This window comes from Triturus cristatus, chromosome 4_1 (genome assembly GCF_964204655.1).
Source record: "Triturus cristatus chromosome 4_1, aTriCri1.1, whole genome shotgun sequence".
Classification (NCBI taxonomy): domain Eukaryota; kingdom Metazoa; phylum Chordata; class Amphibia; order Caudata; family Salamandridae; genus Triturus; species Triturus cristatus.
In genome coordinates, this window is record NC_140585.1 from 71790854 (window position 1) to 71805855 (window position 15002).

At 47.6% G+C, this 15002-nt stretch overlaps 1 protein-coding gene across 1 annotated transcript in view; it reads left to right on the forward strand.

Moving 5' to 3' along the window:
• GRK2 (G protein-coupled receptor kinase 2) overlaps positions 1-14514 on the forward strand; it is a 345084-nt gene extending 330570 nt beyond the window's left edge. The window contains exon 21 of the mRNA XM_085651617.1: positions 13672-14514. Within this exon, the coding sequence (XP_085507743.1) occupies positions 13672-13830 (159 nt within the window). The 3' untranslated portion in view covers positions 13831-14514. The remainder of the gene's footprint in view (positions 1-13671) is intronic.
• Positions 14515-15002: the final 488 nt, after the last annotated feature.

Here is a 15002-nt window from a genome sequence, read left to right on the forward strand (position 1 = left end):
CGGGAGGGTTTCAAGGCGCTGGGGGGGGGGGAGGAGGGGTTATAGCTGCTACTGGTCGAAGAGCCAGGTCTTGAGTTGTCTCCTGAAGGTCAGCAGGTCTTCGGTTTGTCGCAGGTAGCGGGGGAGGGTGTTCCAGGTCTTGGCGGCGCGATGGGAGAAGGATCTGCCTCCGGAAGTAGTTCTCCGAATGCGTGGGACCGTGGCCAGGGCGTGGTCAGCGGAGCAGAGTTTCCTGTTGGGTACGTAGAAGGAGAGTCGACTGTTGAGATAGGCTGGGCCGGTTTTGTGGAGTGCCTTGTGTGCGTGGATCAGGAGCTTGAAGGAGATTCTTATGTCGACGGGGAGCCAGTGCAGGTTCCTCTGGTGGGGGGTGATGTGGTCGCGGCGCGGGACGTCGAGGATCAGGCGTGCAGAGGCACTCTGGATTCTCTGTAGCCTGCTGATGAGCTTGGACGAGGCTCCGGCGTAGAGGGCGTTTCCATAGTTGAGTCTGCTGCTGACTAGTTCCTGGGTAACTGTTTTCCTCATGTTTGTCGGGATCCATCGGTAGATCTTGTGGAGCATGCGGAGGGTGTTGAACCAGGTGGAGGAGACTGCGTTGACTTGTTTGGTCATGGAAAGTTTTGAGTCGAGGATGACTCCCAGGTTGCGTGTGTGGTCGGTGGGGGCCGGGGGGGACCCCAGTGACGTGGGCCACCAGGACTCGTCCCAAGCGGAGGGGTTGGACCCGAGGATGAGGATTTCCGTCTTGTCTGTGTTCAGTTTGAGGCGGCTGTCCTCCATCCAGTCGGCGACGGCCTTCATTCCCAGGTGGAGGTTGGATTTGGCGGTGAGGGGGTCTTTGGTGAGGGAGAGGATCAGCTGAGTGGCGTAGGAGATTATGTTGAGGTCGGGCGATGCGTGCTAGTGGTGTCATGTAGACGTTGAAGAGCGTCGGGCTGAGGGAGGATCCTTGAGGGACGCTGCAGATGATCTCGGAGGCCTCAGATCGGAACGGGGGAGGCGGACTCTGAGTTCTGCAGGAGAGGAAGGAGGTGGTCCAGTCCAGGGCCTTGTCTCGGATCCCTGCGTCGTGGAGGCGCGTGCGTAGTGTGCGGTGGCAGACGGTGTCGAAGGCGGCGGAGAGGTCCAGGAGGATGAGGGCTGCCGTCTTGCCGTTGTCTAGCAGGATCCTGATGTCAGTGGCGGCGATGAGGGCGGTCTCGGTGCTGTGGTTGCTTTGGAATCCTGATTGGGATGGGTCTAGGATGTTGTTGTCTTCGAGGTGCTGGGTGAGATGGGTGTTTTCTATCTTCTCAATGACCTTTGCTGGGAACGGAAGCAAGGAGATGGGCCGGAAGTTCTTGAGGTCGCTCGGGTCCGCCTAGGGTTTCTTCAGTAGGGCGTTGATCTCTGCGTGCTTCCAGTTCTCAGGGAAGGTGGCGGTCTCGAAGGAGAGGTTGATGATTTTGTGCAGGTGGGGTGCGATGGAGTTGCTGGCTTTGTTGAAGATGTGGTGCGGGAGAGGGTCGGATGGGGAACCGGAGTGGATTGTTCCCATGGTCTTGATTGTGTCCTCGACGCTCACGTTGGCCCAGGTTGTCTGGGTGTCCTGGGCGGTGGGTTCGGTGCGGTGTGGTCGTTCGGGGTCTGAAGCTGTCATGGATGTCGGTGATTTTCCGGTGGAAGAAGGCGGGGAGGCAGTCGCACAGGGCTTGTGATGGTGGGATGTCGTTGGAGTTGGAGCTGGGGTTGGAGAGTTCCTTCACGATGGTGAAGAGCTCCTTGCTGTTGTGCGCGTTGTTGTCAAGGCGGTCTGTGAAGGAGGTTCTTTTGGCGGCCCTGATGAGGTGGTGGTGGTTGCGGATGGCGTCTTTGTGGGCAGTGCGGCTGTCTGGCGTCTTGTTGCTGTGCCATATGTGTTACAATTTCCGGCAGGTGCGTTTGGAGTCGGAGTTCCGGGGTGAACCAGCTGACTCTTCTGCTGGTGTCTCTGTTGGTGGGGTTTTTCAGCGGGGCTACGGTGTTGGCGCAGTCGTTCATCCAGCATTCGAGGGCGAGTGCACCTTCATCCGGGTTGGTGGGGTTCGTCGGAGGGTTGAGTGCGAAGCTTGTCTGTAGTTGATCTTCAGTGATTTTGCCCCAGCGACGGCGGGGGGGGGTCTGTAGGGTGGTGTGTGTGGTTTTCGGAAGGTGAAGTGGATGCAGTGGTGGTCTGTCCAGATGAGTTTGGAGGCGTGGCTGAAGGTGACGTGGGGGCTTGAGGAGAAGATGGCATCTAGCGTGTGGCCGGCGATGTGGATCGGCATCGTGACGAGCAGTTTCAATCCGAGGTTGGCGAGATTGTCGATCAGGGTGGAGGAGTTGCTGTCGTTGTTGTTCTCCAGATGATAGTTTAGGTCTCCGTGGAGGATGTAGTCGGTGGAGGTCAGCGCGTGCGTGCTGATGAGGTCGGCGATGGAGTTGCAGAATTGAGGCCGGGGTCCTGGTGGTCTGTAGATGAGGGTGCCTCTTAGGGTGGTCTTTGGGTCCGTGTGGATCTGGAAGTGCATGTGTTCGGCGGTGCTGAGGGTGTCGTTGGTGTTTGTTGAGACCTTGACGGTGTTTTTGTGGACGATAGCGATTCCTCCTCCGCCTCAATTGGTGCGGTCTCTGCGGGTGATCTTGTACCCGTTCCACACGTTTAATACGACCCGTCTTTCTTATCCTTCCAAATAATATTGATTGTAATGGGGGACATCCGATATGTGTGGGGGATTTGTAGAATTCTTTGAAATTGCAATACTGTGTTATCTGTCTGAAATGACTGCGTATGACATACATTGAAAACAAAATCGGGGAAAGTTTTCCCCCATTGCTTTCTATTGAGCCAGAGTCAATGGTGGGCAGGAGACAGCTAAAATGAAGCAATTTTTGGCTTGTAAAATAGGTCTGTTGGGGGGTATTATATAGTTGGTCACGGAATTAACGTAGTGTGCATTCTCTTGGTTGGCACCAGTGAAAAAAGCAGGGGTTATGTGTAAAGAGCTATTGCAGGCTTTTTGGTGGGCCGCACCTCGGTATATTCGGGTTATTAGGTAGATGGGTGAAATAGGAGATCTTTTGAAGGCTGCATGAGGGTTGGCTCACTGTTATGGAAGTAGCCCATATGAGCCCCATGCCAGAGTTATAGCAAATATATTGTAATACATTACATTATAAAATATGTTTTATTAGTTTCTATTCCGGACTCTGAGCATTAGTTAGGGCTGTTCAGGTTTGAGGTTATTTATAAAGTTCCAAATCCCAATGATATTGAGCACTAGAACCACAAAGCTGGAAAAATAGAAAGGAGAAGCCTGTGATGAATAGTGGCACAGCGTGGATGCTGGCAGAGTCCTTGGTGCAACGATACAGGAGGGTTCTCAATGCCCAACCTGTCCCTTAGCAGAAGTGATGCCCAGGCGCGGCTCCAGGATTTTGGATAATGAAGGGTCATAAAGAGAGACGGGCTGGCCATGAAGATGAATGGGACCAGAAGCAGAAACAAAGGGTTTCGGAGGATTTACTATTATTGACCCTGATATTTACCCATTCTTTGCTGAATCATCTTTGCCCAACGAGCCATATAGCCCTCGGAAAAACAAGCATTGGCATAGCCAATAGGTCTCGCCTTTGGGACTTTATAAGTGTTTAGCCATGCAACAGTTGATGTTGCACCAAGGATATTGTGCTGCATAACTAAATACTTATAAGGTCCCAAAAGCGAGACCTATTGGCTATGCCAATGCTTGTTACGGTAAGTTGTGTCGATTTGTTGAGCGCGCTAATCACCATTGAGTGAGCAGGAGTGTAGGTGTTGTGGACACCGCATAGTTATTTAAAGAGCCTGGTCTTCAGGTTCCTGCAGATCTCAAGAAGTGAGGAGGCGGCGCTGGTGTGTTGAGCGAGATTGTGCCATGTTTTGGGTGCGATGTAGGAAAACAAGTGACCTCCTTCTCTGCTTTTGTGAACGTGAGGGGTGTGCAAGAGTGAGGCGGAGTGTAAATGTCTGGGATTCTGGTGAAAGTGCATGCAGCTGTTCAGAAATGCTGGCCAGTGTTGTGCAAAGCTCCGTCTGCGTGTATGAGGAGTTTGTATTGGCTGAGTTTTGAGTTGGGAGCCAGTGGAGTCCTTCTACAAAGTCTGTTTATGCCGGGCCCTGGGACCGGTATGAGGCCTGATGTGGCAACTGTAATATGGACGCATTGCAGGCCAAACTGTCGGATGTTTTGTTGTTTGTTTTGTCTTTCTACCACAAGGACTTGTATTGGGCACTGTTAAGCGATTTGTCTGCCCTTTCGGGCTTTTTGTCTTTACTGGGCCGGCTGTCTTTGTTTTTATATCACCTGCTGCAGTGACATTTCTTAAAGGCTTAACTTGTATGTTGCCCCGAAACCTTTTGTGGTGTCACAGTGGGATCTTAATTTGGTTCTCGATTTTCTTATATGCACCCCCTTTGACCCCTTTGAACACAGTTGCCCTTTATGTCTCCTGACTGAAGAATGATTCTCGTCATGAACTTTGCTCATCTCATGAGTGAGCTCCGTGCTTGGTCGGTCCAGCTGCTTTGCACCCCCGTTTTGCCAGACAAACTGGTGCTGAGGAGTAGAGCGGCGTTTTTGCCAAAGAGTTTGACTCCTTGTCATGTCGGACAGCCTGTTACTCTTCAACATTCTTTGGTCCTCCTCAACCCTTGAAAAAGACAACAGACTCCTTTGTTTGGACCCAAACGAGTGTTGAGTTTTTATGATCACCCCAAAGACCTTCAGGTGGACTCCGGGTCTTTGTTGGGTTCTCAGGGAGACGAAGCAAAGTAAAGATGTGCAGAAAACGACCTTATCAACATGGGTAGTCCTTTGTATGAAGATCTGCTCCTCAAGGTCGGAGGGTGCATTCCACAAGAGTCAAGGCTGCTACCACTCCTTTGACACTCGGAGTGCCCATTCTGGATGTCTGTGCACTCGATCACGAAGCACTAATGTCTTGATAGCAAGGTTTGATTGGAAGGGCATTTTGCCTATTTTTTGGTCTCGTCCATTGCACAGAAGCACCATCTTGGGAGGTACTGCTTTCAAATCTACTCACATGCTAAGATATCGAGGGGTAGAATTATCCATTAGAAGAACAAGCTGCCTTAAGGAAGGTAATGGATCTAAGGTGATTTTCCTCACACTAAAACTTCCTCAAAGTCAAATTTCCAAAACGTGTAGAAATCGTCACATACCACACAACAGCAATGGCTTCTCTTAACATGCGGGGACACTTTGGGCCCCACTCCAAAGCTAGCACAAGAGGCTTGGAGGTGGCAATAAACCTCTGAGTTGTAATCTTGGGATATGGTGGGCACTTGCTGGAGTGCAGGCCATTACAGCTTACACCATAGGCATTCATAAGCAGCAGGTGTTCTCCACTCCAGTGAAGAAACACTTCCTCCATGTTGTGTTACACCACTGCCGTCGAGCTTGAATTTAGTATTAGCAGGACCAACGAAAGGACCTCTTGACCCGGCACACAAGGATCCTCTGAAATAGATAACGACCTTCGTAATTGAGGTAGGCTCTTGAAGAAAAGTCGGAGAAATTCAGGCACCTCCAGTTTAAGACCTATGTTTGATTATTCAAATAGACAGTCATTATGTGAACATAGCCACATTTATACCTAAGGTAGTTTCACCCTTCCAAGGTAATCAAACAGTACAACCACCATTCTTATATTTTTTTCTCTCCAAAAAGTCAACAAATGCAGCAGTGTTACATATGTGAGAAGGGCCATAATATACAACATACAAGATAAAAAAGATATCAGGAAAACGAAACGGTTCTTTGTAGCTCATGCACCACCGCATTGGGTACACCAGTAGTTAAGAAACCTACTGCACACGTGACTTTTCCACTTTTCAAACCCCTACACGCCTGTGACCTAATGTGTCTACCTTGAAAGGTGGCTTTTCTATTAGCAATCACCTCTTTCAGATGTATTGGTGAACTCCAAGCTCAACCCCAAGTTTCTACCAAAGGTTGTCTCCCCTTTCCGCAACCTTGAGCTGCCTGTCTTCCCGAGTCCATAGCTAGAAGTGCCCTTAACACCCTACAAGTTAAGAGGGCACTCTTGTATTCTTCTGGTAGAAATGTTTTCGTAAATCCAATCAACGTTTTGTAGCCTTCATCGAACCTTACATGGGCTACTCTATACACATTGAGCATTGCAGCATAGACTATCAAGTGTAACCAAAAGTATCATGCCAGGTCCAAGTAGCTCCCTTGGACCCACTCTACAATCAGAAACACTGCCCCTTTGTACTGTGTGACGACCCTTTGGCTCACTTCTGCACAGCTTCCACTCGTTTAGCTCCACACACCTTCACCAAGCACTACCTGTGTGGCTATTCTGGCCTGTCAACAGGCTTTAGTTGACCAAGATGGCTGAAGAACTCTGTTCCAAACATCTGCTCACTAGCCGCCTCTTTGGGGAGTAACTGCCTTCGAGTTTATGCAGAGCACGTGCATCTACAGCTGCAACTGTTACAAATTAAAATGTAATTTACCCTGTAACCATCGCTTTCTAGAATGTAGCGCTGAATATTCACATGCACCCACCCCCCTCCCTGCAAGCCAGCGATGGTCACAGAGTGTTCCTCTTCCCTGCACTTACACTACTCACCCGCTGACCAGGAAACAATTTGAGATGACGCCCGTGGTCGGTGCACTGTTGATCGAGGGTAGAATCACAATTGGTCTTGTGACTCAAATTTCCTAGACGATAAGTTGAAAATGTCCATGCCCGCCATTTGATGGCAGGAGTTGGCAAAGCATGTGAATCTATAGCACTACTCAGTATGAAGAGATGGTTAAAGGGGAAGTATCATTTCCCACATATGACTTTGATGTCTTTCAGTGAATCTTCACAAAACTTTCCAAACAAAGTCTCATACATCTCGACTCCTTCCCGGAAAGTTTTCATGGTCATCCGTGAAGCAGGGTCCGAGGAAAAAAGGGGTGCCAAAACACATTTTCCCTATTCATTTTAGCATTGGGAAAGGCACAGATAGAGCCAAAACTGTTGAAAGTAATTACACCATATTTAGCAGAAAGCAAGACCTGACCAGAACGCGTGCTTGTTGTGATTTTGTGTAATTCCGTTCTGTCGTTTTTGAGAGATTAAGGTTAAAAGAGATACAGATATTTCACATCGTGGAGCCGACAGATGTAGAGATGAGATCGGATGGGCTGCCACCAAATCAACAAAGAGACGTTGTCCCCTTTCCTGAAAAAAGTTTTTAAAAAATCATAAACAGAGGCAGGGCAGGGGGTGGGAGGGCTACGTGCAGGGCAAGGTTGAAGGTCAAGTTCTGTGGCCAACCCCACAATGCTACGGTGGGGGCTGGCCTTCTGCAGGGGCTGGGCGCAGCCAGCCCCCACCCCAACCGCTGCGCCCAGCCAGAGGCCATGTGCGGTCGGGGTTGGGCAGCCCATGGGGAGTTCGGCATTAGGGCTGGCTGAGGGCGGTGGAAGGTTGGCATAGTTGCGTAAGGTAATGACATTTTGTTAGACAAACCCTAGAAATTCACCTTGCCATGCACAGCTTAGACCAGGGCACAAGTCCTAAAAAAAGAAGTGGGGGGACTCTCCAAGGTAGGCGTGGTCACAGGAAGTGACATCACGACAGGAAGTGACATCACGACAGGAAGTGACATCACAACAGGAAGTGACATCACGACAGGAAGTGACATCACGACAGGAAGTGACATCACGTGTAAGGCAGATCTATCATTTGCATATATTGCAACAAAAGTAGAATTGGTGTGTTGAAAAAAGCAGAAGAAAAGCACATACTAGAAACTACAATAGTGATTATCAAAACTATAAAATTTATTACGCTACCTAGAACACGACATTTACATTTATTAACAAGTAGAATACACTGACCATGAGAGAAAAAAATGCAAGGTGCACACTTACAGTTAAAGCCTTATACTCTCTACATCTGTTATTTCAGACATTATGGGACATGTTATATTGCCACAGGATGTCTGGCCATGGAAAAATGTGAGACAGCTTATAGCATTGTAAGCTATCAATTAAAAAACGACCATGCTTCCGCATATCTTTTATTGTGCTGGGCTGTAGGATCAACCTTTCTAGATTGATTATCATCTGCATGACGATGAGCAATCAACCACCTGTTCACATATGGCACTGGATTCCAAAGAGGAAGAGGAGGACCCATGAGGTTGATGAACATTAATGATGAAAGGCGTCCGATACCAAGGCAGTTTCGTATGGGTGACATTACCAAGTTCATTGTGCTGAAACCCCTTTCGCAGTCACTTGAACTCACAGGAAGTGTGTTTATCGCCCTCAAAACAGGTTGCAGTTGCTCTGGAATGTCATTACCACCATTATCAATATAGTCTCTGAAGCCTTCAGATACGCCTTTGTGATTAAGACAGAATCTCCTGCACAGGTTTTGTAGTTTCTCCTCACCTTCAAACCATGGGCTCTCAATGTCATATGGCCACTTCTGTGGGTTGAGAACATCTATCTCTGAGGTAAGAGTTAAAAATTCATCTGTCCGAGAGGATGTGGCCGACCTATTGCTTGCAGACTGCGCATACAACCTAGAACGCAAGTTATCTGCTAGATTCTGATAAAACTGGGGAAGGTTTATTTTGACCTGCCCACGTGAGTCCTCACAGCTGATTGCCACTCCTCTAAATAAGCCACTCTCAATAGCTTTTTCAGCCTCCTTCCTGTGTGTCCCTGGAAACTCCTTAAGCTTTTCAATCGCCCTTACTGAACGATTGATGAGCTGGTAAGCTCGTGGCAGAGTCACTTCATCCCTTTGAAGTGCTTCCGACAGTGTCCCAATCTCATGAACTGCATCTGCAACACCAGCTAGATTGAGCACAAAATCGGAAGATGTCAGAATTCTATTCAGCCCGCTGAAAGTAGACCGGTGTTTGGCATCACGAGAAGTACTTAAACTGGCCTGAACAAAATGCTGGTGAAGGGCTGGGTATGACTCCCACACTGCTCGTATTGCCCTTTTGCTAGAAGCAATCCACCGGATTGAAAATACTCGCCCAATTTTCAAAATTGCAATCTCTAGCTCTTTTGCACATGCAGAAAGTTCCCGCTGATTTTTGGGAGACTGGTGGTACACAGCATACAGTTTTTCAAAAAATGATGCAAGGTGCTTAAGGCCTGGCACTGTATCAACGGTGTCCGCTACACTGAGCTCAAGCCGGTGGCATAGACAGTGCCATTTTACAAGTCGAGGGTATTTAGAACATAGCCTCTCCAAAACACCAGAGTTTCTCCCAAGCATTACACTGGCACCATCACTGCACACCCCTATCCAATTGTCAGCAAGGAACGTGTTGGAAAACCCATCCTTCTTGGATGCATCTTGGATAGCACATGCATTACAATGTGCTTCAGAAAGTTTATGCTTATGAATTTTTTTCCGCAGTGAGCCTAACTGGCTCGTTTTTGTTGGGCCAGATGCAGCAATGCTCCCAGTGACCCATTCTCTTGACAAACCCACACCCTGTGATGCTCCAAGTAGCTTAACCTCACTGCATATGTTGCAGCCAAGGCGGCCATTTTCACAACTTAGCCATGTATACTTTTCTTTAAATTGAGCCCACTGACTGTGGTCCCAACACTCTGGCAAGGTGGTATCCCTTTCAAAAGTGGTGCCCACATCTTGAATCTTTGTTGAAGAGTCTTCCAGTGGAGAAGGTGGAATCGATCCTTGGCTTGACATCAATTTCTCCGAATCTTGTGCAGGTACATCTTTCAAGCACGCACCGGGTTGTACTAGGCTACTTTCCGAATCAAACCGCGATCTCTTATTCGCATTCACAAAGAAATCCATTATGCTGGATTTGCGTTTGCTTATTTCTGTAGAAAGCAGAAAGCATTGGGTCAGTTTTATATTTTGCATCTGTCACTCATTCACTGATGGTTGGCGAGGAGAAAAAATTGCTTGGCAAAAATATTTTCCGTATTACTTTTGGCACCTAGCTAAATGTTTGTGGCCCAATGAGCCACCCATCCTGGTTTGTGGTGGTATTATAATAAAAAAAAAAAGAGAGAAAGTCACAAAATGCCCTTTTAAAAACAGAAAAATTCCCTCAATTCGCAATTGATGATCTTCGATTTTACCGGTGTGATATTGCTCATTTTGTTTCCCATGTCATGTATGAACATTACATTAAAAAGATTTGTGGTCATACATGAACAAAACATTTTCTGCCAAGGAGTATTCGCGCTTTTTACCTCTCTTGGCTACCACTGTTGCAGCATCCGTGTTCGGGGTACAAGGTAAAGTTTGCGGTCTGGCAGCAGCTGGCTGGGTTAATTCCTGGTGATCTGTGTTGTGTCCTGGGTGAGCATGGGACCCAACGCGGCCCTGTTGTGCTGCAGGATGAACCATTGCAGGTGTGAGCAGGACAAATGCAAGGCAGGGAGATCTTTTGAATAGGATGGCTCCCAAGATACTGTAAGCTGTAGTGTAAAAGAGATTCCACATTAGGCAACTGTCAAAATGTTCATAGTTGAAGGAATGGTGAGTCACCGCCAGTCATTCCTTACAAACGATTCTGAGGCATTCCATAGATGTACATCAAGCTTGAGCACCCACATTTTTATATTTGAAGAGGTTAAAGCGCTTTTGGATGTTGGCGACACAGCAGTTTGCCTTTAATGAATGCATGGAGACCTTTCAAAAGTGATCATTTTGAACCCTCAACTTAGAAACATCCATGCTTCCTTGCCCGGACGACAAGCACAAAATAAAAATGGAGAAATACAGATAAAATGGGCACAAGAAAATAGAGCCGTCGTTAATCTGAAAAATCATTGAGAAAGCAGTGTGCACCAACTTTTTACTTTCTAGCAGCCCGGGACAATTCCGGCCACTTCTTTGCAATGCAATAGGTCTTGCAATTTGCAAGACTTTAAGCTGTTTCGTCTGAGAGCTGCAGCATTACATTCCTCTTAATAATGACGGATTTATACACAATTTGAGTTCAAATATTTTTGCCGTTAATATTAAACTATATTTTGGGGTATTCACCTGCACAACGATAATTCATAGGAATTAAATGACTGCATTTACTGTTTTAATGTTCACTTTTCAGCTAGTCGCTCACTGCCTGTTTAAACTTTAATTGAGCGCCGACTGCTGCTGCAACTCGGGAATGTGTCGGAACAAGCTGTGGTGCTGCTTTCGCTCAAATACACGTTTTGAAAATGCCTAGCTTGCTGTTTGAACCCCGGAGCTAGCCAAGGCGAATCCAGTGACACTCCAAGTGGAATATTCATGACGTCTTTAAAACTTCAGTCTCACTTGCAGTAATTTATGATTACATTTCAAATGGTTGAGTGCTCCACCTGGTATTGGGACGCTCGATCTTTAATAACTCGAAGGAATTAAACTGAGGCAAGGCCTGCGGAAGCTCTAAAGAATATAACTTAACTACGTACATTTATCCGCCCCTATTTAGGGAATCTGTTCTTGGCGTCTTGATCGTATGTTATGGAATGGTTCTAGATATTACATTTAATTTTGTAATATACAGTCACAAACGCAAAAAAATGTGGAAACAGCAACACACAAGTATACATCATAGTACTTACTCGAGTCAAATTAAATCCGTAGCAGCAGGCGAGGCCGGGAGAGGGCACCAGGCGAGGGCGGGAGGGGGCACCAGGCGAGGGCGGGAAAGGGCAGCAGGCGAGGCCGGGAGGGGGCACCGCACCAGGCGAGGGCGGGAGGGGGCACCAGGTGAGGGCGGGAGGGGGCACCAGGCGAGCGAGGCCGGGACTGGAGAGGGCAGCAGGCGAGGCCGGAAGTCTGGTGCAGGAAGCGGCGGCAGGTCAGGCAGCAGGCAAAGGGGTCACGTCACTCGCTCCAAAAAAGCAAAGGAGCTCATTGAAGGAAAGCGTGAAAAATAAAGGGCATGTTGCGGGTGGGCGGGACTGCCGAGTTGCAGACCCACCCATTCATTGGGTGAGGTCGGAATCGGATCCTTGGCGTCTATTGGGTACCCTGCCAACGGTGCACCTGGTAGGTGCAGGGGCGTGGTAACCGGCGTGCTTGGACCCGGAAATGGTTTGTTTACTTTGTGCCTCGGCCTCCCGTTTTGTAAGGTATGATGGACGGCGCGGTTTTGAATTAGCAGGGTGGACGGCGTCCACCCTGAAAAACCCGCGGAAATAAGTGGGGGGATGCCGTCCACCCGCGTGGTACCCCGACTCGTGCCCTGGCTTAGACCCTCCCATATTACATCACTTATGACATATATTAAATGACACCAGTAATACCATCACTGATCGCTCAAAAGACTTCATTGATGACGTTACTGATGCCAGGTTTGGTGTGATTCGGTTCTGCTGGTTTTCTTCTGTATTGGTGATCAATCTTTAATATGAGAATTCGATTGGAAGTCACGCATTTAGGATACCCCCCCTTTTCTTCATCTCCACTTGATGGATCATCATAAAACGGTCTATGAAAGACCAACAGTGGATGATTTTTAGGTCTCGCTGAGTCAGCGTGCTTGCGCTGCTCGGTAGACTTTAGTAAGGGCTTTACAAAATGCTACCGCCGGCCACAGCTTGCACTGCATGTGCCGGGGCGCGCGCTTCAGCAGAGGCGCCATATGGCGTTATTACTGCTGCGCGCGCACCACTCGTGCATATGCACTGCAAGCTGTGGCCAGCGGTAGCATTTTTAGCTTGCTAATCGCGGCACCGGTGCTTTACTTTTAACATTAAAAGTAAGCACCCGTGCCGCGATTATAGCAAAAGTAAAGACATGGAAACAAACATCTATTTCTTTACTTTTGCTATAATCGCGGCACCCGCGCTTTACTTTTAATGTTAAAAGTAAAGCACCGGTGCCGCGATTAGAAAGAAAACAAGCATTAACATAGCCAATAGGTCTCGTCTTTGGGACCTTATAAGTGTTTAGCCATGCAGCAGTTGCATAACTAAATACTTATAAGGTCCCAAAAGCGAGACCTATTGGCTATGCCAACGCTTGTTTTTTTAATGTTTTGTTCAGATTTGTCAAATGGCACCAAAGTTAATATGAAAACAAAAAATGCCTTTCATATCGCTACTACAACCTAAATATAACTGGACCGGAGCTATTGCTGCCAGTGTAAAAATGTAAATTACACGAGCATAATTCATATAATTGGTGTCATTTTTGTAATTGCAAAACTTTACCATTAAGACGTAATTAGCTGCCATTTATGGTAAAAAAAATTACTGCAAATGCACTGGAACTGCACACCGCAAGTAGCTGTTAAGTGCTTTTTTTTTTTTTTTACTCATTGTAGTGCAAAAGACGTCCCTGCTTCAAAAGTTACTGCTGAAAGAGTTTTTACACTAAACTATTGCACTACATGAAAGATTTGAATTTCACATAATTTCTTATATTTTTGTTGCAATTTTGCATAATCACACAATAGAAAATTGCACACCCCTAACACCAAACATTGGGTGGCGAAATAAGTTGTATGAAGCTTCAAAACTGTTGTTACAGGTAAGTAACTTTGGCAGCTTGAGCATGTTCTGAATTCACACGCTGTGCGTTACTCTTCTTCGGTTCCAACTTTCTACTTTTCTGACTTGGTTTTTCCGTCTCTTCCTTTAGAGCGACCCAGAGTTCACTCAGTGGAAGAAGGAGCTGCGTGATGCATACCAGGAGGCCCAGCAGTTGCTGCAGCGTGTGCCCAAGATGATCACGAAGCCCCGCTCGCCAGTAGAGACCAACAAACCACCACTGGTCAGCCGCAGCGCCAATGGCCTCTGACCTCTGGATGGCCCTGTCCGCAGCTGGCAAATGGCACCTGCCCTTTTATCCTTTGCACACTCGAGCACGCGTGCACATATGTGCACACACATTCCCTCTCCTACCAATGCCGCTGGACTGTGAGGGTGCTGGCCAGGCGAACGGTTGTGATGGGTCGTGGGAGTGGAAAGGGAGGAGCTAGCCAAGCCGGCTTTAAAAAAAAACCTGATGTGGAGTGAGAGAATGTTATTTGTTTCAGGAAATTTTAATTTATTTTTTGGAATTATTTTTCTAATTGTTTCCTGCTGGGGGGGGGGGGGGGGATTTATTGATTTATTGCCAAAAAAGGAGGAAGGAAAGAGGATACCTTTGTTTTCTTCCACCTTCGCCATATGTTTTATCTTCTGAGCCCCTCCTGAAAACACTTTGTCTGATTGTTGTTTGATGAGATACTGTGGGGTGCTGAAGAATGGGGTGGGACACTAGGAACAAGGGACGCCTTGGCTATGCCCCTACCTGCCACACGTTACCCTGGTGTCATTTAAGACGCTGACTTATGCCCGGCATCTTGGAACCTACTTAAGGTATTTTTGAGTGTTCACCGAACTGTATGGGATCCCGCAGTACTGACGTTTCCAGGGCCACGGGCAGGTGTGTAGGGGGCCTGGGAATGTCAAGCTGCAGATTAAAAAAAATCCTCACAAACTTCGTAGTTATTCCAACATTTTGGGAAAGTCTGTAGAAGTTCAACTGTGGATTGCAACTGGTCTCTCTCTCTCTGCCTGCACCTTCTCTGCCCTGTTGCAGAGACATTTGCAATGTCTTTGCAGGTCAGGATAATACCTGGTTTTTCTCATTGGAGGGATGGATGGGAGAGGCAGGGGCTATGCCAGACGTCATTCGGCACATTGGTTCTTTAAAAGGCAGGTTCCGTTCCCACATTATTATCATTGTGGCCACAGAACCATCACAGAATGTTCCACTTTAGAAGCATTGAATTTACTTTACAATCATGAATTGCCTCGCAAATACTCCGAAGACCGCGCGGTTTTGTGAAATGTGTCTGTATCAGGCAGAATCCCCAGGGTTTTGTGCCACCGATTTCAAAGTGTTGCAGCAAGAAAAAGGAAATATTGCTGGATCAACTAGGAGAACCAATGGGTTTCTAACTCCTTAGTGCCCAAAGCACCTCC